At 44.5% G+C, this 25,594-nt stretch overlaps 1 protein-coding gene across 1 annotated transcript; it reads right to left on the bottom strand.

Annotated features, from left to right (window-relative positions):
- Positions 1-2,884: 2,884 nt before the first annotated feature.
- LOC104536353 (neurotensin receptor type 1-like) lies at positions 2,885-15,688 on the bottom strand. Its single transcript, XM_010178936.1, has 3 exons — positions 15,488-15,688; positions 5,560-5,650; positions 2,885-3,272 (listed from the first exon to the last, which is right to left on the bottom strand). Exons 1-3 carry the CDS (start codon positions 15,657-15,659, stop codon positions 3,023-3,025), a joined length of 513 nt encoding a protein of 170 aa, XP_010177238.1. The 5' UTR covers positions 15,660-15,688; the 3' UTR covers positions 2,885-3,022.
- Between the last annotated feature and the right edge of the window lie 9,906 nt (positions 15,689-25,594).

Genomic DNA, 25,594 nt, shown 5'->3' on the forward strand with positions numbered 1-25,594 from the left:
GGGAGAGGAGCAGGGAGAGGATGAAACCAGCTGTAACTTCCACTTCTCAGCTCAGGTAGAAAGATTTGGCCAGTGGAAGAGGTAGCTTTGAGCTGCAATCTCAGATTAAGGCCGCTGGCTCAGGTCTGCTCCCCCATTAAACTGCAGGAACAGAGCTGTAGGAGCCAGCAAACTGCTTGGATAAATCCCCTCCCACATACTCAGCTCTCTAGGACTCAAGTAATCCAACAAACATTGAGGAAAGAGTTTGTGATAAGTTTGTTTTTACTTCAGCTTGTTCCCATTTTCATGTCGAACCAGCAATAAACCTACCAGTTTCTCTGAGCCATGATCAGATGTTCTGTAAGCTGCCAGTGTATCTCAGTAATGTAAATCTGAGCTGAACATCTACCGTGAAACTACAATTTCTGTACAGTGGTTTCTAAGATAATCGAGCACATTTCAGCAGGTTGGTGTTGAACAAGTATACTAATAATGTTTAACATTTCAAAAGCAGCTGAGACACGCAGGATGTTAAATCCTAATGGATCAAACAAAGCAACACACAGTTTCCACAGGAGGTTTCAGAAACCACCTCCCAGCTGTTGACTCTCTTTAGAGATGAAGTTAAAAATTTGGGTCCTCTCCAGAAACATTTAAACAGTGTCTTGCCTGGAAGGCCAATGTTAAGTGTGTGACATTAAGACTCTTCTTCCTCTGCTCATCATACCTGGGCTTTCCTACAAGGTGGTATGTACAGGTCTTCTAGAACTTCTTCTTCCAGCCTGCCCAAGCCATTTCTAACACACACACAGATAATATTTGCTGGTTCCTCACAGATTTCCTTCCAAAGAGACACCAGTCTCCTTTTTTGCTTATTTTTGGGTGTGCCATTACCTGCTTTTCTCGCCAAAAAAGGAGTCAACTGTGCACGAACAACCCAAGTGCTTTGTCAGATATAATCTCTGCCCTCTGTTTGGTACAACCAGGGCAAGAAATTAAAAGAAGGCATGACAGGACAGAGCCTGTAGTTTGGCTGAATCAGAAGACACAAATGACCCACTGATTTCTATTTTGAGCCCTTTCTTTTGGAATAGTTCTGTGCTAGACATTAAAATAATCTCCCGTCCTCGGTAGGTGTGGTTGGAGGACGTGGCTGATGGTAGCCAGGTCTACCATAGTAGCTAGCTCTGTGCATCTCCCATGTTATAAATGCCTCAGAAGTAGACAGTTATCACTCAAACCTCACAGCAAATGCCCTACAGGTGTTTTCTCTGTGTCCTGAGCCAAACAGGACCTAAACCAGGAGCCCAGGGAGTTGGACCATTATGGGTCTATACAACTTGAGATACTTTATGGTTTTATGATACCACATCTGCAGAAGGAGAAGTCACCAGTACCCAGTGGATCGGTAACTGGTGTCCATCACTGCATGATGGTCCACTGGGCCAGAATCACATCTCCAGCACTGAGAAATCTGTCACTTACCAAGGGTAGTAGAAAAGTGACATGGGAGCCCAGAAAGCTGAATTGAGCCAAGTGACTCTTCTAGATTTTCATCAAGCCCTGCTCTCCTAATGAAGTGTGATGTGAAAGGGGACACAAGGTCACCACTAGCAAAATCACAGCAGCGGTTGCACAGGATGATTGGCTGGCTCCAGGTTCATGCAGGTCACCATCTGGTGATGTGACCGTCAGGAAAGCCCTTTAGCTTATCCTAGGGGCCTGTGATTTCTGGTGCTAAAGGCTCTGGACCAATTTGTTTCATCACATAGTGGGCTGTTAAAGGTGGAACTGTACAAGGGAAAACCTTACTCGCCAGCTGAGGAATTGCAAAGAGAATTTTCAGATCTTGTTTCTGTTCCTCTGGCTTGCTAAAAGAAATTTGTTTTAGAGTTAAGACTTCCCAGTTAGACCTTCTTGCGTTCTCGTTTGCACTATTTGAAGACTCATGTGTGCAGATCAGTGTGCCAACAGGTCTGTGGGCAGAAAGAAATAAAAGAAAAGGTAGAACAAAAGACCCCTCGGCCTACAAATGCTATAACCTATGAGATGTAATAATATGAAAACGGTGAGGAAACAAGTAAAATTGGAATAAGAATGGGAAAAATTCTGAAGGTCCCACAGAACTGAGGCAGGTTGCTCTTTTCTCAGCAGCCTGGAACCCTGATGAGCCTAGAGTTTTCTCACCTCTTAATGCAAGCCAGCTAACTGTTCTCCCTGGTAAAAAAGTAGGACTTGGCTGTATGGCCAAAGTAAGATTTTCCATTTCTGTTTGTTTTCAGCACTCCAGCTGGGCACCGCTTCTGCATTCTTGACTTTGTCAGAGACTTTGTTATTTATTGGTGTTGCAGTACCGATTCCAGTGAGGGAGGGGGCTCACTGTGCCAGGCACTGAATATGCCCTAAATTGAAAGATGACCCTCATTCCCCCAGGCCACAGCCACCCCAGTCTAGGTAAGGCATCATCTGTTGTTATTTAATTTGAAGGAGCCAGAGCGGCTCTCTTGAGCACCTAGGTCATATTACTAATAATTTAGATCTATTTCTAAAATGACCACCTGGCTCCCTGAGTTTTCACTCCTCCTTCATTGAACATCCCATAGATGAGCACGTTCATTCTCCAGGAACGTCCCTTTCTGTTCAAAACTGCTTCCTCCTTATCAGACTCTCTGCTCGGTGCCACCAAGAGATGTGGTCTCAAACCCTTGGATGTGAACATGGCATCTCTGCATTGAGAACAGGATGAAATGCAGTATGATTTTGCCTAAGTTTAACATAGTTTGGCTTCCCAGTTAACACTGCACCTGGATTTATGCCAGACTGAAGTTACAAAACGTGTAGACATTACTCACAAGAGGCAAGGCCAATGCTTTAAAATAACCTCAAAGTTACTGGCAGAACGAAGCCTATTTTTCCAACAACAATGACTTTGCTAAACACATTTGTGTTACGTGAATTTGGAGACCATGCATGAAAGTCACAGAGGCCTCTCTCAAGTTTTGACTCCACAACGAAGTGCATTTCCCTTCCTCCTTTGGCTTCAGTATGTAGTTTCCCTTGTGACTTGGCTGGAAAATGTGTGGTTGCTGGAGATGCTGTTGGATTTCCTGGTGAAGGCCAATCGTTTCTTCTTCTTCCTCCACGGCAGGCACAGGATTGTGAGTGTGGAGAGGAAGATCTGTCGGAAGTTTGCAGACACCAGGTTGTAGAGGATGGGGTTGATTGCCGAGCTGACGTAGAAGAGGACATTTGTCAGCATGTAGAAGTAGTGGTAGAAGTTGAAAAGGAAACTGCAAGAACAGATGAAAGATAAAAATCTGAATAATTCAAAGTCACATGGGTGAGAAAAACATGAGCTAACTTTTCTCGTTGGGGACATGAGCTTACTAATGGTGCATGAGGCATCAGGAGAACATCTATGTTTTCAACTGGGACTGGCCAAATTGAGGTCAAATGCCTCTACAAAGGTGTTACCCTATCACTAGGAGTTAGAAATTTATGTATTCCCTGCATCTGGATGTGATACTTACTCCGTGCATTCACTTTGTCTTTGAGAATACACATGTGTGAAACTGAGAAGCCAGATGGAAATCTGTTTCTGTGTCATGCATATACATTAGCTTGACTTTTTTTGGCTGCAGTTCTGGCCTACAGAGCCCGCAGAAGAGCCAAGATCCGGGAACAGATGCAGCTCTCTCCTCTCCACGGCAGTGCGAGCTGCATCAGCTCATTCAATGGGTCCTTGGGTTGGGATTTGTCTGTAATCTGCGGCAGCACTCTCTATTCTGGGGGCAAGTTGATGGTAGCATGCTTCTGAAATAGATCCTTACCATCACAATATAATGTTTTCAAATAGAATCGGTTGAAAACATTTAGTTTTGTTTTTTCTGTCAGAATTATCTTTCCTTGGGAGAACTGAGACCAACAGCTTTGTGCTGGTAAAGGGTTTATAAACAACACGGGTCTCATTTTCAGGAAGACGTTCCTCAGGATCATTTATCTCAGTGGAAATTGCAGACCTTTTTGTTAGTCTGAGCAGTCTAACAAAAGATAAATAGATGTGTGCTGGAGTACATCACCCATCCCTCCACATCCCCCAGCACTGCCAAGTACTACATGGCCCATCCAGAGTTTCTCTATGTAGTGGTGAAGAATTAATATAGCAAATTTCTCTCTTCTTCAGGGGCAGGCTCATGCATTTATAAATGAACACGTCAAGCTGCTGTGAGCTCTTGATTAGCTACCATACTGATAGTTCTCCATTCATAATACGCCTGTAAGTTCTATGTTTTCCTCAAATCGCTCATGGCTTTTAAAAGAAGAAAAAAAAAAAAATGTGAATGTAACCACAATGCATAAATTCACACTAACTGCAGACAAACTTCCCTACCCCTCTTGCTCAAAGCAAACGCAGGCGCTACATAATTGATTGCTGCTTTAAGTGCTTTTCATATAGGAAAGCAAACAAGAAACAACAGTTTGTCCCAGTCTGTGCCTAGAGCTCTGTTTTCATGACTGAAGATAGGCTGTGGTTTTTACTACGGGTGGATGTACAATTCCATTCAGTAGACTGCTATATCGAAAATTACTGGGTTTTGTGCTTGGAGTTTATGAAATTTTAATGTCTCATGGTTGCTTTGCTTTTTGTATTGTAGATTATTTTTTTCTTTTCCTGTTCATTGCAGGAAATCCAATCCCAGAGAGAAGAGGGACGTTAACACCACAGGAGGAAAGACACATCTTTTGCCAGGTGCATCTCATGGCAGCTCAGGCTACCTAAGTGTATGTCCCCAGACAGCATTAATGCTTAATTGCATGTTTTAAATGAATAACCAGTTCTGTGGCTGCTTTGCTGAGGAATCTGGCCTAATATGGCAGAAAGGACTTGTGTGCCCTTGCACATTTGTGAGTTTGCATTCAGCGTTGGCGTGCAATTATCCCTAAATTTACAAAAATCTGGATGTTTTCTAATCAGTGGCAACTACTAGTATTTAATTTTGAACCACTTCCTGCAAAACCCAGTAAATAACCTGCCCCAGGCTCAGTACGCAGCATGGTTATTTTCCACCCTGTGTAATCTCTCCTGTCACTAAGGAACCGTGGCGTTGTGGAGGTAAATTGTGTGTTGACAGGGGCTGCTCTAGTGATTGATATCTCCACCATGGAGACAGCAATCCCCTTCGGATGTATAAAACCCCCTTGTCCAAATGCCATTTCATCAAGGGCCGTCAAAGGTGAATATCCATCGCCGTTGTCAATGGAGCGAGTCTGTGGCTGCAGCCACTGAAGAAGGAGGGGCTTATGATGCATTTTGGTTCAAGCAAATGTTTTCTTCACCCACACCCAGGGAATTAATTGATGATGATAAAACCAGAACCTGTAATTTAGCTGGCAAACACTGTAAGAATTCCAAAAAGAAAACCCCAAATGATAATGAGAAAGTTGAGGGTTTAACCCCTCAGGTGTAGAACGTCTTTGCTCTCAGATGCCCACCTCCATCCCCAGCAGCCCCAGCCCCATCTGACCCCACACTCCATCCTGGCATGGGGGGAGCTCATCCCCCAAATAGTGACTCACTCTGTCCAGTGGCTGGAGGGGACGTAGCAAAACATGAGACGCCGTATGTGATAGGGGAGCCAGCAGACCACGAAGGCAATCACCACAGCACCTGCAAGGTACCAAAAAAAGCCTGTTACTTTTCACGAGCAATTCTTCATCAGGGGTGAAAAAGAGACCTGTCTGTGTGGTGTTTATCCCTGTAAACTGTTTGCCTAAAGCCTCACTTGTTCTTCTATTGCTGCTGTGCTACGAATTAATAGCCCTGAGGGAAAACCAGCCTGCAAATGTCTGTAAAAACAAGCATAACAGAAATAATAGAAAATAGCAATAACATGGGGGCAGTGGCATTCTGAACAAGGGAAGATGCGTACAGCTAAAGGACTGCTGATGCCTAGTTCAGGCACTGGCTTAAACAAAACTGTGTTTGCATCTCTCCTTGTGCTTTGTGCCCTTGTGGCACTGGGTATTTTGTCCAAAGTACTCCCAGAGATGGTTAGTGTGTGTTTTTCATCCAGGTAGACAGGGAGCCAGGGACACCATAATCCCATTATTTGGTTACGCGGAGCCACTGGCCCCAGTCCCCGCGGTGCTGGGGATCATTACCCACCCGCAGGAGCTGCTTTCTGCTGGCAGGGCTCATCCTTTTGCTCGATGTTTGTGCAATACCTGAGACAGTGATTACAAGACGTTTGGATCTGGACATTACCATAATAAAAATGATTAATTAAAGGGTAAGCAGAGAAAGACAATATGTTTTTTTTTTCCTTTCCAGATTCCTGATGAGGGACATCACAGAATGGAGAATAAAATGCAGCAGCTCTGAAGGAGAAAAGTGCTGTTGGTAGAGTGCATTTGTCAATCTAGATTAAGAAGTAGATATATCAGGCAATCAAGGGAAAGATTTGTTTCCTTTTGTAATATGCATTTCAACCTCTGTATAAAATGACAGGATTCTGGCAGAATCCTAGCAGGAAATAAAGAAATCTCAGTTAAAACATAACACAATAAAAGACAAGAAGAAAATCAAAGCTAAATAAAATAATTATGTTAATTTCTTATCCCAGATTTGCTTTACAGAAAATAGGGGCCACATCACTCTTGTCCTTTATATGACCTGGAAAGGGCTAGGACGCAGGAAAGCTCTTTCGCAGAGCTGAGCACCACCAGCGCAATGCGATTTACCACGTGGAGGCAAAGGCTGCTTTTGCTTCTGTCTTGGCATAGAAAATATTTGTGTGGATCTGTCCCAAACCTAGACACTGTCATCCCACAAGGACTATGCTATAGCACAGAGTGGAGATATGCAGAAGATGCATTTCCATTAAAAACGTGGTCCAGGAGATGCGAGTCTGGCTGCGGCTGAATCACCCCATCACTCAGCTGAGAGGCACGGGGGAGGATTGAGTAACACAGTGGGGAGGGAAGTGCCTGTGCCCTAATTTTGTAGGTGTCATCACTAGCAGAGCCACTGCCTAATTTATGCCGAAATTAAGTAACTCCTGGTGTCCAGCTCCATACTTACAGCCTCACTTCAACTCCATCTCTTTTATTAAACACATAACTAACAAAGGAGACAGTTATAGTCTATTAGCATGGTGTATGAGAGTATCTTCCAGGAACACGGCAAAAGCCATTTATTCAATAAAGGTTTAGGCAACTGAAGGGACATGTTTTGGAAAGAAGCTAGAGGCTCTGTTTTTCTCCTCTTGTCCGAGTAAATTCATTATTTCAATCTGAATATTTTTGGCTGCTATGTGGTCGTTGTGCTCGCAGATGTAATTCATTACTGGACGGCCTGCAGCTCTTCAGATGCCATTGAGTGAATGAGTCTGACCTGTGTCTGACCCTGCCCTGAGGACCTGCGATGGGACTTTGATGGGGACAGCCCCTCGATGACACGTGCCACAGGAGAAATCCACTGGGAAGCTCCGAGGGAGCACTGGGTGCCTGCTTTGCTCTTTCACATTCCTGAGCACCTGCTTTTGGCCACCTCCAGAAGTTAATTTCTCTGTTGAATGGACTTTTGGTTCACCCTGGATGGAAGTGTCCACCCCTGACTGCCCAGGAGATCCCTCCCAGGGGCCACAGAAGAAGCGATGCTCTTCAGCTTCTCCTCCTCCATCCATCAGTCTCGGGAATGAGCCAACATCCCCACTCCAGCCCATCTGCTTTCCCAGTGCCTGGACAGGATTAGCTGGATTTTCACGCTGTGAAAGCAGCTTCTCAGATGGCTTCAAACACAAGTTCGTTTGTGCACATGATAATTTTTGCAGGAGCCTCCATGCACTGGCACTTCCCAGCTGCTTACCCCTGCATGTAGCTCTTTAAAAAAAGCAGGAGCTGGGGTTTCTCTGCAGCCAATTTTAAGAATCTCACACATCTGTCTGTTAAATTTACCAGCATGTCAAATGAAAGTGGTTTTTCCCTGGTAAAGGATCTCTGCTTTCGCTGCTCAGACGATGCTGTGCTGAAAACTATGGAGGCAGGGATCTATAGCAGCAAAAACACATATTGAGAGAAATATCTGCTTAACTTCATCAAACGAACAGTCAATTAAGTAATCTGTGATAATTCTGTAATATCACATGCAATCACTCTGCAATTAAAACTCAATTAAACACATAGCTAAGTGCATTGGAGACACTTATGGTCTGATTTGGAAATCCCAGTGGGGTAGCATGCCCTGCGGTTCTGTGCCACCCGCCTCTGCCGTGCAGATTAGGAGCCCCTGACCTGCATTTCGCACCCTTAATCTGTATGTTTCAATTTTATCATACAAGGGATCAAGCAGATTTAGGGCGGCAATCCTGCCCTGCTGGGTCCCCTACCCAGGGAGGAATATGAAACTCGGGAATGTGTTACCTTTCATCTAAAGCAGAATGAAAGTGTCCCTTTCTCCCAGATACCTGGTGCCTTTTGCTGCTGGTGTGCTGGGGATGCCAGGGAATGGTCCTTCCACCCAGCTGCATCTTCACTTCCCTTCTAAATCAAACTCCCAATTTAAAAGTATATTAAAACCTGAATTATTGCATCCTGTGGCTTTCTATTTTGTCTCATAATGGCTCTATTCTCTGCCCACCTGAGCCATATCCCAAGGAAGAAGGGGAAAGAGGAAGGAGCACGGAGGACAAGCCCTTGTTTGTCTATCACGCAGGAAGTCCTGCAGAGGGAAACATACATTTACAGTGACATCTTTTTCATTGTGCAAAAGAAGATTTAAACTGTGCCAGTCTTGATTTTCAGACTAAGCTGGATGTGGAAGCAATCCTGGAAGTTAAATTCTATTAGCTACCACTGAGTATTTTATTCTACCTTGTGTGTATCCTGTGGCTGAGGCTGGGAGACAGGGCCAGCATCTCGAAAAGCTCACACTGGGTTATTGAGAGTATGGAGCATTATATCACATGGAAAAAGGCCCTGGTGGCTCAGATGAGTGTGATACCCATGCCTGGGAGGGATTTTCAGCCCCCATCCCTTTTCTGGGGCCATCTGAGGCTTGGTGTGACTCCGAGCACCTGGATGTTGGTGGGCGATGTGCTACCACTGCCAGCTCACATGACACCCTAGGGATCTGCTACAGTACAAAGCACTTAGGTGGTGTTTTCCTCCTGGCTTCAGCTCTTCCATACCTCCAGGAACATGCTGGGTTACAGCCTTGTGGCTCCGGGGTGGCCCTTGGTGGAGGTATCCCTCCATCCTCTCCTCCTTTCTCTCCATGAGAGGGGGAAAAGCAAAAGCTCTTCCATCTATCAGCCTCCTCCTCTGTTGCTAAAGCCTCAGGAGAAGCTCAGATCCAGCCTTGCTTGATAGTTTTGTTCAGAGGATTTTGCTGAATTCATTTCTTTTTCTCTGCATTTCAAGGGGGGCTGAAACACACACAGCTGGGGAACAGCATCTTGTCATTTTTGAGCAACTGGGTATGGACCAACCCACCTGAACAACGACTCCCAGCCTTCCCTGCATTTCAGCTCATCAGAGGCCCTGTGTTTCCAACCCTGCCCCGGGAACGCATGCTCCAGCTGGTACCAATAATGGATATAACAGTGTTATGGGGCTCACATCAGGGATTTGCATTAAAGCTGATTTCTGGAGAAGCAGCCCTTGTGTATTTGAAGCTCCTGGGTTTTATCTGCTTATTTAGTCAATAGTGTTACAAAAGAATCTCTCACAAAGGGGAGCAAGTGTCCCTGTGCTGTTTGATATGAGAGATGGCAAAAGCTGGGTCCTGTGTAGATACATCTGGCACTGCCTCATTAAACCTTGAGGTGCTGTTTATATTAACAGGATGCTCCACCTGACAGGTCATAGGCAATATTTATACCAACAGGCCCCAAACTGGGAATTATGAGAGCTGAAAAGGTGGGTACGAGCCTAGTAAAATTAAAACTGCTTATGCTGCTATGTGGGTCATGAGGCTGCACAAGAAAGGATTTCCATAAAAGTCAATAACAACCAGCGGGGACTGGGGACCACCAGTATGCACCAGTAGTACTCAGGAGAGTGAAGGAGAAACTGGGAATAGTGATAGGCCTGGGGAGCCCTCTGCTCCTTTAGACACCACTGAAAACACAGCACATTTGCTGGATACAACCCCCCTGTGCTCTCACACACATTACTGAGCATTGCAAACATTAGATTTGACTCCTTAATTTCCTTTCCCAGCAGCCAGAAATCTGCATTTTATCTTTCTGTTTAATTTTCCTTCTTTTTTTTCCTTACAGTGGAAGGATTGTCTCTTATTTGGATTAAGGGGTAGAAGATGCTGTCTTGCTCGAAAGGAGCCATGTTCCCCTAAATAATTCTTTGTTAATGGCAGTGAGACAGCAGAGTGAACAGAAAAATCTTTTGGCATGCAGAACCAATGTCTTTTACTCAGACTATATTCTCCAGTTCTGATTTTCAATGGCTTCAGCTGACAGACTTGAATATGGATGTGAATTCCTGCCCTGCTCATGCTGGTGATTAAATTGTCCACTGGCGCCGGTTTCATCCATAAGGAGCAAGGCAGAAAATGAAGGTTAAAAGCTGTCCCAGGAATGGGGTCCAAGCCGCATGTCCCTGATGACACAGTGCAAACCAGGGTGTCTTCTCCAGTTCCCTTCTAAGATAATTAATTTTCGGGAAAAGAAAGAATAAGTTGCTTTATTCCATTTAAACGTCATTTGTGCCATTCTCCCCAGGGATGCCCAAGTGTTTGGAGGAAAAGGAAGAAGAAAAAGAAAATTTCCCCTTTGATGGATAGAAAAGTGCTCCCATCTTTCTCCTCACCACATTCAGGGCTCTTTCTATTTGTTAGGATCAGGTATAACTCAAACTGGCATCCTCTGCAGCCCCTTTCTTCTTTCCTTTGTTCCTCCCTGAGTGCTTTCTGCTGTGGAGGGACCCTGGGGCTGTATTTACCACATGCTTCTGCAGTGACTAAGGCCCTGGCCAGACTTCATGTTTAAAACCACATCAGTTAGCTCTTTAAACACTCATATGGACAGGGTTTAACACCTGGAAATTCAGCTTGCTGGGCATGGCCAGCAGTGGAGCTGTTTCTAGAGATGCAGCCACGAGAGGCTGAAGCCCCCCAGAAGCCCCTCACCAGCCCAAGCTGCAGCGCCAGCCTGGGGACACCTCTTGGGAGAGGAGAAAAGAGTCTCCCTGTCCTCAGAGATGTGGCCATGGTCCCTTTCTGCTCCTTGGAGGGTGTTTATAAAGCACTCCCACACTTTATGTCACTTGGCAGGCTGGAAAGTAAACCTACACGTACAAACATCTCTGGGAAATGTATACAACTGTTAAATAGCTATTTTATCCTCCCGAATCTCTATCTGACACTTCAGCTGTTAAACTCAGTTTCCACTCATGCTTACTGTCACAGGGGCTTTGCTGAACTCCGCTTGGAGTCGCTCAGACTTTTTATTAGGTATACAAACCATCATCAATTCAGTTCCTTTTCTTGCAAAAGAAACGCATGGACAAATCTGATTTCCCTAGAATACAGCAATTACAAAATGCAACTGTTTAAGGAGCAGATTTTCAGACTGGTGCTTTTCTGTGTATTGTGCCTGCAAACTATTTGCTATTTGTTATTCCTCTCTGTGGATGGTTACACCGAACCTCATAGCAATATTTTTCTCCTCAAACAGATAGCTCCGACTTGGGACATCAGCACTGACAAATGAATGAACTCTTCAAAACATTTGTTCAGAAGGGGAATTATTCATGCACAAATTAATGAAATGTAGGCTGCGTGGACACTTCATTAACTCTTGGCATTTGCCTAGTATCAAAGAAAGGCAGACACCCTAGAATCATAATTTGAAAATCCTTCGACATTCAGTAAGAAAATGTGGTTTAACTTCATGTCCTCAAAAGCATCTTACCAAGGCATCAGCCAGCTGGCTGCGGGAGACTGAAGAATATTCTCTTAATTGGTTAAACCTCTCTAAGTGCGTTATAATTGCTTTCACTAAGCAGCTTCTGTAACAGAGCAGCCGCTACCTGGAACCAATCACATTTTAATCCGCTCAGCCAACATCCACCCAGGGATGCACAACGCCATCCCTTGGTGTCCATCAATTTGTCTTGACATCGTTAGCAGAGCTCAACGTTCAATATCTCCTTTCTTCCCTCCACAGTGGGAGCCTGACAGGCATTGAGGGCTGCTCGGAGGAGAACGGGCTGCAGGCTGCTGTGCTGATGGGGCAAACATACCTTGTCCCCAAACTGTCCCCTTTTGAGAAGACGTATTGGCCAAACAGTGCCTTCAGCCTGAGCCAAGCTCAAATATGCCATGATTTTTGGGGGAAATTTGTTTGGAAATATCAGACTGAGTTGCAGAAGATTTATATTGCTTCTCTGTGTCTGGATGCAATGGTCTGGTGAAGTTTTACCTGCTGAAGGATGCTTATTCTGAACTGCACATGTGTGTTTAAGGTTTATTTAGGATGTTATCAAGGAATTGGCATATTAGGCTATGCAGTTGGAGAATATTCACCCTTCTGTGAAGCATCACATAGCACTCAAGAGACTCAGCATCCCAGCACTACAAGAAATAATAGCAAAAATTGGAGGTGGTTTATAATTGGAGAAACGGAGGGAATACTGGGTGGGTGAAGGTGTTTTTGGTGGCAGCACTGGTGCAGACATCGCCCTGTTATCCTCATGAAAGAGCTGGGAGGCTGCCAGCGCCTCGAGCTCTCTGAATTTTGGATCCTCACACCTGGTGATCGCTGACAGCAGAGGGGGGATTACAATCAGCGATCGCACGCTTAAAGAAGTAACAAGGTGGTTCCCAGGCAGCCACGTTCCTTGATCCTGAGTTCCCTAATTATTTTGTACACGACCAGTGTCAGACAGAGCCAAGAAAACAGATAAATGCTACCAAGGAGGAGGAAAATGATGTGCTGGATGTTTTGAATGAAGCTGTTAGCCTGACCACTTTCAGCCTACTTCAAGGTAAATAAATACATAATCTCAGTAAATCTGGAGGAAGGAAGGAAGGAAGGTGTTTGCCGCTCTGATCTCATCCAGCAGCTCTGCAAGCCATGAACTGCAAAGGAGTCTTTTCTGAGTACTAATGTTACAAGTTTTGAAATGTTTCACCCTTAAAACAAAACTCTGTACTCCAGGCCAAAGTTCACTTTTGGAAAAGGAAAATGCTTTGACCCCTATGAAGCTCTGATTTTGTGCCAACTGTTTTATTAGTGAGGACAAGGGCCATTTTTCTTTTCCTGTCCTCTTCCATAAACTAGCCTAGGCTGTGTACATGGTTTTGGCTGCCGTGGATAACTCATGTGCATCCCTGTTTATTTTTTTTCTACTTCACGGACCGCTCAGAGACTTGGTTTAATTTAAAAAGAAAAAAAAAAAAAAGAAAAAAAGCTGCAAGGAACAGGTGACAAAAGTAAAATGAAACAAGCGGCTCCAGTAATCAAGTGCAGCTGAAAAATGAAATGAAGCAGGATTTTGCTCACACTTTCTAGATAAAAAAAGCCTTTCTGCATGATGTGGTGAATCACAGACAAAGCCTACGGTGGGTTTCTTATTTGCTGGGTCTTCCTCTGCCCAGAAAAGGAGCAAGTGGCCACCCTGCTGCTGTGGTGGCACTGGGGATGCCTGTGCATTGCTCCCCTTGGAGCCCCATGCTGCCACATCTCACCCATTTCTGCACCGTTTCAGGCTCCAGACTGAAGCCCCTTGCTTTTGCTAACTTCTCTCAGCTTTTGCAGTACATAACAAAAGCACAAATTTGCCTGGAGAAGAGGAAGAAGAAAATGAAGCTTATTGTTGAGAGAAAGAAGGGCTGTTTTTCAGCACCTCGGCAGAAATGTGGACCTGTTGGGGAGGGATGCTCTTCCACCATCGCCGAGCAAGGGCAGGTGTAAATTTAGGTCTCTCGCTTATTATTCATGAAGAGCTCTCTCCTCTTGATGTTAAAAGAGTACAATACAATACTAAAATGTGAGGAAGAGGTGTGAGAAGTTGTAATGCAAGTGAGAAAAGGCAGCTTCTCACTTAATGGCAGCAGTGTTAAGAAACAGAAAAAGATTGGAGGGAACTGAGGGAAGTGCATGGCTCCATCTTGGCAAGCTCGGTGCTAAAGCAAGGTTCATGTCTTACCCTGGCTGCTTCATCAGGGTGCCAAGGCAGTAAATAACCACAACCCAACAAGAGAAGTACAGGGAATTTAATGTCTTCTGGGTTTTCCTCTCCTTTTTCTCAGTGTTGGAAGCCAGAGTGCACATGGAGGTGCGCCCATAGCAAGGGCTCTGTGTTGGATATGTCCCCTGTGAAAAACAGCTGGAAAAACCCAGGGAAAAAATCAGATGGAGGTTTTTGGTGGCTTCTCTAGGGCCAGGCTTTCCTTCCTGATGGAAAATGTGGCCTTGGCCAAAGCACTTCAGCTACCAAGAGCTCTGCCATGAAGAGCACCGATCAGAAAGCTTTCTGCTAACAAACCATCACCATTTAATGTGCATGAGAGCTCTCACAGTTTATAACCAACACTGGCATACTTTATTAGATTTTTTTTGGGTGCTATTTTTGAACAGCTTTTGCTTTATCATCTGTCAGTTTAAGCTACCAGATTCCTTGGTCTTTTCCTCAGCTTATTTAATTAAGCCACGCAGTATTTTGCAGCACAGCTCAATTCCTGGGTACAGGATCTTTTGTTTAACCTTTGTCTGAACCAAAGTTCTGCAGAAAAAGCAAAGGAATAAAGCGATATATGCAAGGCTTATGTTGCTGTTGGCTGAATCATTAAAATGCTGGGCTAGTTTTTCAGAGTTTCTATGCATGAGTAGATCTGTTCTTTAGCTTTAGATATCAACAAGCAAAGGCAAAATAAAAGGATTCTTTGTGATTATCCTAAATGTAGTTGTTTGGAAGAATTAAAAGAAAATTAATCTCTTTCTGTCTTTCTCCATGCAGATCACAGTTCTGCCTAGTTTCTCCATGAAGTTATGAATACCCAGCACCCACCTGAGCAGTTCATGAATGGCCACTTAGGCTCCCAGCTATCAGTGTTGTTTGAGACACTGAATAAAATGAACCCCTTATTGCATGTGAAATATCGATGAGAGTATTTTCTAGAACACAGCTTGGCAATTTAACTGAAATATGTTTAGACAGCCAGCCCTCAGAATTTAGTTAAAATCATATTGGATAGGGCTCTGGGCAAACTGATCTAGCTGAAGCAAGAACTGGGTGAAAAGGAAAAGACACCAAGAGAACAAGCAAATTTATTTTCCAAAGCCTGGGGTTTTGTGACAAGAACTGCACAATTTTGGCAAATGTCGAAGCATTTGGGGGCGATTTGGATTTCCAGAAAGAGCCAATTTTCATTTTAAATCCAGTTTGGGGTGAAAGCATTTACCAATTTCAACCTATTACTCTTCAAACCACTTTTACTTGGAAACCTCTCGCCAGTTCCCTGCCAAAATAGGCGAATACTTACGTAGGACCCTCACGCCGTGCTTCAAGGCTTGCACGCGGCTGGGCTCCATGGACATGCTGAGCATCGTCTGCTGCCCGCCGATGGTGCAGACCTGGTTCTCCTGGGCAGCCTGTTTGAACATCACCATGAGCTGGTTGGCGATGATGGTGTTGAGCACAGAGATGACCACCATGGGGAACACGAAGGAGATAAAAGTGTTGACCTGCAGAGGAGAGATGTGGTCAAGGGATGAGAAGGAGCAGTGGAGCAGGAGATTGTGTTTTATTTCTCCCAGCAACAGAGGAACAGCCTGCAGTGGAAATATTTCCCCTCCTTTTACTCTGCTTTTTATGGCACAGAGGGCAAACTCAACCGCCACTGACATACAATCATTCCCGTGGGTTAGCACTCAAAAAAGGCAAATTCATTCACATCCAATCACATTGCCTTCCCCTTTTCAGTGCAGTTCATTGCCAGAAATGTTTTGACTGAAACACGCCACTGATCTTTTCATCTCGCGAACAGCAGGATGCTTCTTAGCTTTCACTGTGCGTAGCATGACTTCTAAATAACTGTACGTTAGTGCATTTTTTTCTTTATTATGAGCACTCCTTAAGATCTTTTAACTTTCTTTTTTTGTGTTCTGCCCTTGCCTTGTAGATTTAATGACAGTGTTTTGTTATCTCATAATCAAATTATCCAATAAACCTTGTACCTTAAAGGATTAAAATGGATCAGAATAAACAAGTGGAAGTCATAATGTTTTTAGTACGAATTATTTGATTACTACAGTTTTGATAAAATTAAATGGAGGATCAAATTAAGCAGTGATTGAATCAAGTGGAAGTCACTGTTCGCGTCGAATAGAAGCAGGAAGACTTTGTAAGAGCTTTATGGGCTGTCTAGAAACCCCGCTAGAGCTGAGTTTAACAAAGGGCAGCACAGGAAAACAGAGGCACGTGTAGGATTCGCATGGATGTCTGTGGCAAGGATGCCATGGTGGGATGGTGAAATGCCATGTGGGATGATGAACTGCAGAAGTGGGATGGTGAACTGCAGAGGCGGGATGGTGAACTGCTGTGGTGGGATGGTGAACTGCAGAGATGGGATGGTGAACTGCAGAGATGGGATGGTGAACTGCAGTGGTGGGATGGTGAACTGCTGTGGTGGGATGGTGAAATACTGCCATGTTAACGCTCCCTGCAGCACAGAGGGGCTGAGTGCCACATATTTTGCACCTCAGAGCTCTAAATTGCAAAAGCAATCCTGTACTCCAAGCCAACCCCAAGTCTCTCTTGACTGCAGCACCAGGAAAGCCTCATCTACAAACGGGCACTCCATCTGCTTGCATGGAGACATCCCCATCCCATCCATCCATGCAGCATGATCACCTTGAGGTACAAGCATTTGCTGTACACCCAGTATCTCAGGCAGAAGGAGGGATTCAGAAAAGCCAGAGATGAATGGAAAGATGGAGAAAGAACCCAACCACATCCCTGAGGTGCTACGGGGATCCATAAGAGAGAGAAATAAGAAGCACACATGCAATGTGCAGCAGGTGCACTGGCAATCAGAAGCACTTACGTTTCTTTGTTCATAAATCTGAGAAAGATGCAACTCCTCCTTTGGTGAAGACAGGCAGTGTTGTTGTTGCCAAAGCTTTCTTTAGACAGATCAAGTCTCTGTACAGCTTTGTGCTCCAGAGCTTAACGCGTTCAGCAAAAGTACCAGCTGGGTTTCGTCTCTCGCAACCCACATGGTGAGAATGTCATCTCTCGTTTATGCTGGTAATAATAATAGAGTTCCTCTGCGGGCTGAGGAAATTCCTAGATATACCCCACCATTACGAGCTGTTAATGACCTCTTTTGTTAAATATATAGCAGTTTTCTATGCTATAGAAAAGATAACACATCTCAAAAGAGTTGCCTCAAGACGCTAAGGAAGATCTTTAAGCAGTAGGGACCAAGCTGGTACAAAACCATGCGGTTTCACTGAAAGACTAATTTGTACTTGTAAAACACCTTCATTTATTTCACCTTCATGAAGTGGCTGGACTGAGCTGGCTCACAGGGGTGAGATGCCTTGCTCAGACTTAGAACTAAGAAATGAGCCCTGTGGTTCCCCACTCCTATTTCTGCAGCTTTAGCTGCTGAATGTCCTTCGTTCCCACCGCTGAGCAATGCTGGCACATCAACAAATGGAAATGCTTGCCCCTGGAAATGCTTCACTCTGTCACCCGACTTTTGGAGTTTATTGGCTTTCATTCAAAACCTTTGCCCTAGCTATAAATCAGTTTTGCCTAATCAAATTACACAGAACTCAGAAAGTCTTTTTCTGAGCTTTCTTTAAAGCCTTGATTCATTCCATAATTCTATTGTGAAGTATTTAAAGAGCTTAGGAAATTGTCTAGAATAGCATTGACTTTCCCTTTTAGGAATTGTTATGGTAAAAGTGCGAAAATTGCATGCTTTCTATGAAAGGCTATATTTAAAGATTTTTTTCCATGTTTTGATTGGTATCAAAACTCTCATATAGCTAAAAAAAATCAGTATTTTCCCCAGAGGCAGAAGGTTTTAATTTGTGGAAAGAATTATTTGGAAACACAAACTCTTGAGGGCAATAAGGGCTAGAAAAGCGAAACCCCCTCCTGCAAAACTTCTGTATTCGGTGTTTTTCCTGGCTTGCTGGGTTGTGTGAGTCCAGACCCCAATGTGCTGTGTAGGTCAGCACAGCAACACTATTTCCAGCTGGAGCTGATGCCTCAAATACCTCCTCAAAGCCAGTGGAAAGCTTCCACCTCAGGAGGAGCTGTTCTGGGATCCCAGGACCATATCTTGAAAGGTCTTCAGGAGCAGGAGGAATTGTATAGGTGTTTAATGGGGTTTTTTACAGCCTTGAAACTCAGAACATGAGCAGGACCGAAGTGGCTATGACTGTCAGTCAATACCTACGGGAGCCTTTGCATCCTTATATACCTTTACAGACTGCTCTGGCCCAGGGAAGGAGGATTTAGACGGTGTCCAGGTTAATTTTTGACCTAAAAGTCTTAGGCTTTGTATTGGCTCACCATGGAAAGTACAGCTTGTGTGATACTGGATTGAAACTTATTCTGTATTTGGGGTTGTTTGTGGTCTGGCCTCATCTCTGCTCACACCAGGCATGGTTCAGTCTGATTCTCCTCTCCATTAAAAGTGAAGCGTTTGTGTCTGTGTAAACCCACCAGACCCAAGGTTTCGGCTCAGCGCCGCGTTAGCACAGTGCAGGAGCACAAAGCTGTGCATGGAAGGCTTAGCGCTGGCTACTCTCTAGCATAAAAACCCCCAACACCGCAAACCCTGTGACTGTGTGCTAAATCCTCATTAAAAAAAAAAAAAGAAAATCCAATACTACAATGTTTGCCACTGGCAGGAGGGGATGAAACACTAACCCACTTCCATGCTGCTGTCGCTCCTGTAATCAGAGCAACCCTAAAAGCCATTCAAACGCCACTGTGTGGGATGGGATTAACCCTCAGGAGCAAATCGTGTTTTGTCTCGTACAGAACAGCCACCTCCCCTTCCAGCAAAGCCTGAGCAGTGACTTAGGGACCCAAATTACTCATCCCTGGCTGCACTGTGCCCCGTCTTGGTGGCCGTGAGGGTCCTGTCCTGTCCTGGCGCTGAGCCGCTCTGGCTCTGTAACGGTGATGCAATTTCCATCCCAGCTTTCTCTTGGCCCTCTATTGCCAAAGGTGATTTTGATTCCAGCCAAAACACGAAGCATTAAAATTGCTCAGGGTTTTGCAGGACACAGAAAAGAGCAAATCTGGGGATGGAAATTTATGGAAATTAAGTCACACTTCCGGAGGGGAAAAAAATGCAATTATCAGTCTCTGTCGGTCAGCTCAACAAAAATCAGACTTTATGTGAGACTAGAGAATTTGGAGTGATGTCAGTTTTCTTCTTCCTCCCAAACAGGAGCATGAGAGAGACACAGGGGAAGGGACCAGAAAAATCAAGTGACAGAAAAGCAGAAGCCAGGGCTTGCATTCGTGACTCTCCCTAAATCTTTTCTACAGAAAACTGCTCCCCTGGCTCTGCTGAGCTTCGTACTGATGTGATTTGCCTTTTGCCAAGTTGTCCCTCAAATTATTTGGCTGCCGTGGTTTCCCTGGGTTACCACTAAAAGCAGACATCAGCTCCCTCACAACCATGATGGAGAGGAGAGCACATAGCTCCACTGAGGGGCTCCCCAGGGGCCATCACTGAGTCCTGTAAATCAAAAGTTTTGCAAAGGTTTATCCTTTTGTGCTCTAAAGTAACTTCTGAAGGCCACTTTGGAAAAAGTTGGGTTTTTTTCCATCCCTCCTACAAACCCAGACTTCTCTCTTGTATGTATTTGAAGGGAAGGAAGGGAAATACTGTGTGTCACATGCATTTGCAGGTCACCTTCGCTCCCAGCAGAACTCAATCACCTGAGCCACCTCCAGCTGACCATTCCCATGGGCCATCAGCAAGTGGCTTTGGAGAGCACAGAGCTGTTAACGAGTGTTTGTAGACCCTTTAGGTGGTCTTGGAGCACTTAAGTGGTTAAAGGTAAAAAATTAGGCTAAAGGAGATAGAGTAGCAAGTTAAACACCTCCACTGGAAGTATTTATAACAACAACAACAAAAAAGCTAAGAAACAGAACTATTAATAATATTTTCACTGAAAGAGTTTTGGTGAGAAAATGTTCCTTCACTGAGATCGATTTTTGAACTTGTATCTTGTGTCTTCCCACAGCCAGACTTTTTTCTCAATAAGTAAATCAAGTCACAAAAAGCCAATGAAGGGTGAAATGCTGGTGGCATGGCTTGGTGCACCACACTGGAGCATCCAATGAAGTAGCAGCTGGAAAGACCATGGAGCTGCTGTGGGGGCAACTGAGATTTAGGAACAATTTTAGCTCTGGATTGTGACAGTGGTTTCGCAGCAGAGACCAGAGATGTTCCCTCGCTGCCTGATCAATGAGGTGACAGCAAAGCCAAATTCTTGGTGTCTGTCCCTGGAGACACAGGCCCTACCAGCAGGGAGCTGGGATGCTCAGAGCCATTTTCCCCCCTTCCTCTTTGAGGATGTGGGAAGGACAATAAAAAGGGAGAGAAGAAATGTGGAGGATGGTGAGCTGGTGAGTCCTCACCTGGACTAAGCTTCTCTCACACTTCATTTTGCTGTGGCACTCCTGCCTGCCAGCTGGGAAATGCTCTGAAACGGCTGTCAGCCTGACCGTGTTCTGCTGGGGAGGATTTCTCAGAGCAGAGATGCTCCTCAGGACCAGCCAGCCCTTGAGGGTACGCCTGGGGAAATGGCTGAGAAACCCAAAAGGAGCTGAAAATTATCTCAGGAGGAGATTTGTCTTTGCTGGCTTCCTGGAAGTGATGACGGAGACGGCTGAGGATGCAGGGTATCATTTGATGCGTGGTTTTGGGCAAATCAATTAAACCACATAGCTGGGATTTAGCTATCTACCACATTCTGGTTCACCTCATTTCCAATGGAAATGAAAAGTAAATTATCCTCCCTCTGACTGTGGAGGCTGTATTGTTAGCATATGTCAATCAGAAAAGCATACCCTGCTACATCAACACTCAGCTGCCAAAAAATCTTATTTGACTCAATGTCCTGTACAAAATTACCAGTTATCTCACTCAGTGGCTGGAAATAGCATTTTTTTTACCCACCCAGTGGCTAATTTCAGCCTGTAATAAGCACAGTGCCACATTCCTGTGTACCACAACCTGTGGAAGACAAAGCAGGAAGGGGAAAGGCACATGGGATGTCATGCCAAAAAGAGCATTTGGCAATGGCACTCGTGTTTGATGTTCACAGGATGTATCTGATGAAAAATCCAAAGGTTTGGTTTTGGTTTCTTTTTTCCCTCAGTAAATAAATTACCATCTAATTAAACCCCATCTCTGCATGGCTTTCCAAATGTCCATGCCAAGTATCTAGCGGTTATCAACTAAATGCCGTTCCTTACATACAAAAGGGGAGGAGAGGTCTGCGTTTGTGCGTGATGGAAGAAAACAACAACTGCTTCTGTAGCCAGTACCTGGTACAGGGACGAATGTGGAAGCCAAGAAACTGCAGCCTAGCAAGGGAATTTGGCTCTTCTGGGAAGTTTTGCAGAATTTTATTAATTTTAGAGTGTATTAGCATTAGATTTTAGTAGAAAATCTTTCCAATCTTTCCTCTCTCTGACAGTTCATTCAGTAAATATCTAAACTAAATCTGCAGATTCAAGGAGGAAGCTTAAAAAAGTATGGAAGTGCCAGAATAAACTAAGGAATCTGAAATGCATGCGTGGGTATCCATCACCACTGGTTCTGCAGGATATGGGTGCTGGGCTTCTTTTCAGATAAGTGCATCCTGGTGTGGGCACACAGATCCTGGGTAAGTAGGAAGAGGGCCAAGTGCTGAAGCCTGTGTGTAGGTTTGGAGCTCTGACTGTGCAGGAGCTCCGTCTTTACACATGGCTGGTTTTAACTCGGGTGGGTTTGCCTGTCATGTTTTATTTCTGGTGGCTGCTATCTCAAGCAGCCCTGACAGCGTGACGCAGTGCGACACAGCTGTCCCCCTTGGACAGAGCCTGTCTGGTGACATGGACGGGCAATGCTTGGTGCCCTGTGCAGGGTCACCTGGGTATGGTTGAGTCCTGCATCCCTGCAGGGCCCCCTCACATCACCGGTGTGACACAAACCACACTGCTTGGGACTTGAACAGCAGTGACCCTCCACTTGCTTTGTGACCAGGAACATTATGTAAATATCTGATGGAGATCGAGGTGATGGGACTTTATATCCCATCATTAACTTAATGAATAATGAAAGAAATGATACCAAAACCCAACTAATACTTTCTCTTGAAAACATTCTGAGAAGTAACCACAACAGCCTCTGGCCGTTATCGCACTGTAAGCCCTATCCTTCTTCTATGCAGCTACAGGTGAGTACGAATTCCATACATCTTATCCAAGGTAACAGAGTGTGACCGTGTGAACTGCTCCAATCCCATCCCAATCAGCTCCCCTGTTCATCTCTGGAGCTGTATGTGTAGCCCAGAGAGATTGAGGAGCACCTTCACTCTGCTCTGGCATGGCCTTTTCAAAAGCGTTAAATATCAAACCCAGACATGTCAAATAAAGGTTACAATTACGTGAAATGTTGCTCACAGGCACAGGTATCTGATTTCAAAATGTTAGGATCAGCTACGAATTGCAGAAGCGAAGCTTGAAGCCAGGACACAGCTGCCCAGGGATGGGGGGACGGGTGGCAGCCACAAGCAGCAAAACCTCTGGGAGCTGAGCCAGTGATGTGGGTGTGAGCCTTAACTAAACATGGAGGTAAGCAGGACATCAAATGTGTGTCATTCAGGGGAAAAGGAAAAAACAAAGAAGAGTCTCAAACACAGGTGCACCCTGCCCAATCCATCTCTGATTAAATAACTCAGCTGTGACAGCTGGCATCAGCCACAGGAGCTTGAATTGGCCAAACCTGTGCATTTTAGACCTCTGCAGGAGTCCCAGCTTTCAGCTTGTTTTGGATGGGCTCTGGGAATTGGGGACTGCAGGTGCTATTGCTTAGGTGAACACAGAAAGCAGACAAGTGTGAAGATAATCAGATGGAGCTGCTGGAGTCTCTCAAGTGATTGGACTAGGTCCCTACCCCATGATGCTACTGCCCTGCAGCCATTAATGTTAATGAGAGTCAATTAATTGCATGACAAGGACATGTGAGCCTCTGTTACTGACAAAGACATTTACCAGCTTTATTCATTAAAGGAAAACTCCTCAAAAGGCAACTCAGAGGGCAATGCAGAAGACTTGTGCATGAGCTCTGGCTGCTCCTTCTATTAAGAAGTTTCAGGTTTTGTACTGGTAGATATTTATATCGGAAGAAACTGTGTGTTACTACAAGGCTTCTAGTGACAGCATGCACCGTTTGCAGTCTGTGCTGTGCTTTGAGATCTGCAAGGTGCAAGTACCTGCAAATCTACTGCAAAACAGCCCTGTTCAGCACAAGGTGATAATGCACAGAGATCCTCCCATCTCTGTGCTGGCTGGATGCCTCCGGTGGTGTCTCCAGCTGGCTGACACCAGACACGAACTCTCCAAAAGGTTTAATTTAGCTCTAGCATTGAGATCAGAAGGAGGATCTGCTTAAACTCTGTTTTCATTAGCATTTTGCGCTTGCTCCAGAGTAGTGATGTTTTCCTGGTAACAAGCCGTCTCCCTTTAGATCCATGGCCATCATGAGAGAATTAACAGTCAGTGTAGATTAATATCTTAGAGAATAACCAACGTGTAATGTTTTCAAGCCTGTGTGTGGTCCCACATTGATGAACTATAATGGGAATGCAGAGCAGCGAATGATCTTGAGAAGTTAAGTTAATCACATACTCTGCAGGAGTTAATCAGATACAGAGCAGATGGAAATGAATTGCACACTGACAAAAAACATCCATCATATCTCTATGGCAAAAACATTCCACCAGCTTCCCCATTCATAAATCTCTCTTTGTGGAGAAGTAATTTGTTCATAAAAAACAACATCTGATGCAGAACAACTTAAATGGGTCTCTTGCTCATGATGGGGTGGCAAAGATGTCAGAGTCTTGAATTATGGTGGCACTCCTGAGCTTGACTGGATACCTGAAGAGATCATTTAACCTCATTTCTATGCATAGTTACCATCCTGTGGTCTGAAGGATTTTCAGATTTATCATAAGTAATAGCAAAAAGGTATGATTCATACATAAGTGTTTGATAGAAAGCTTGTTATTTGTAATTGTACACAAGGGTAATGCCTAAGTATCAAACTCCCTGGGGACCTCAAAGCTCTTTCATTACCTTGCTAAATGCCAGAAAACCTCCTTCATTCATAAGAGAAAAAGTCCTCCCCTCCTGTACTTTGGGACATCAGTCTCAAACCTTAATGGCTCTTCTGATTCCAGCTCCCAGGCAGATGGAAAAGCTGTGAAATTTGGGAAATCCTGGAAATAATGGACTGGAGAATGGACAAATGAGAAGGCTTTAAGGTTTCGCCACTGTGTGTTGCAGAATGCCTTGTTGTACATCATGGATATCCAGCTTTATCATTTGATAAAACTGAAGGGTAAAGAATGTTTATTTAGAAAAATGAAAGAGCGAAACAGTTCCCTCCAAAAAAAACCAACCCTTCACTAGGATTACACTTGATGAAGACGATGAAGATGGGTTTGGGGGCCTTGTACATCTCACTTCAGTTAATCTAGGGCCTTCTGCCACTGATTTAAGAGGGATATCTGGGAGCTAAAACGGAAGGGTTCTGTCCAGGATGGCTGTTGCCTTCCTGTACCTGGTGAGGGGGGAAGGAAGAAGCGGCAGAGCAACAGTGAGGACCCTCCATCACATTATCATTAACCTGAAAGCTTCAAATCTTCCCTGCTCCCTCCTTCAGGAAATCCTCCTTCTTAATTTCCTGAGATTTGGTACATTGAGCTACAAGGTAAATTAATTAAATTTACCCAATTTTGCTTGCAAACAAGAATAAAGTCAATTTGTGAGCTGTCATGTTGCTGGCCTCAGCTTTTCTCCTCAGATCTAGCTCTCCATAGCACTATTTAGGGCAATATTTTTGGTTGAACAAAAACTCAGTGAATAATGTTCCTGATTTTCCCTTTTAAACACGCAGGTCTTTGTTACTATTTCCCCCTCATCCTCCCCAGCAGCTATATTCTACTGAAGGGGAAATAATATTTCAGCTCCAAATGACAGGTTGGAAATATGCTTTAAATAATTTACTAGTGCAGTTGGATTTCAGTTCTCACTATCTGCTGGTATTTGGTTCCTACTTGTTTTTGCCAAAGGGATATTGCCCATCGCCTATCACAATATATTTCGTTTTCTCCAGTCCTGCTGCTTGTCAGCTCTCTAAATAATTTAATAAATGTTCATACAGTGCCCAATGCTCCTGACATCTGAGTAATACTAATCTTGATTTTGTAGTTATTTTGTGTCTATCCTCTTGCCTCTCTTCTTTTCCATTGGGCATTGCACAAGCCATGGGGGCTCACGTGGTGGACGTTCATCCAAAGAAAGTGCCTCCATGGCTTGGTGCTTCCCCTGGTGT

The sequence above is a fragment of the Mesitornis unicolor genome, unplaced genomic scaffold (genome assembly GCF_000695765.1).
Source record: "Mesitornis unicolor isolate BGI_N332 unplaced genomic scaffold, ASM69576v1 scaffold1042, whole genome shotgun sequence".
NCBI classification, from domain to species: Eukaryota; Metazoa; Chordata; class Aves; order Mesitornithiformes; family Mesitornithidae; genus Mesitornis; species Mesitornis unicolor.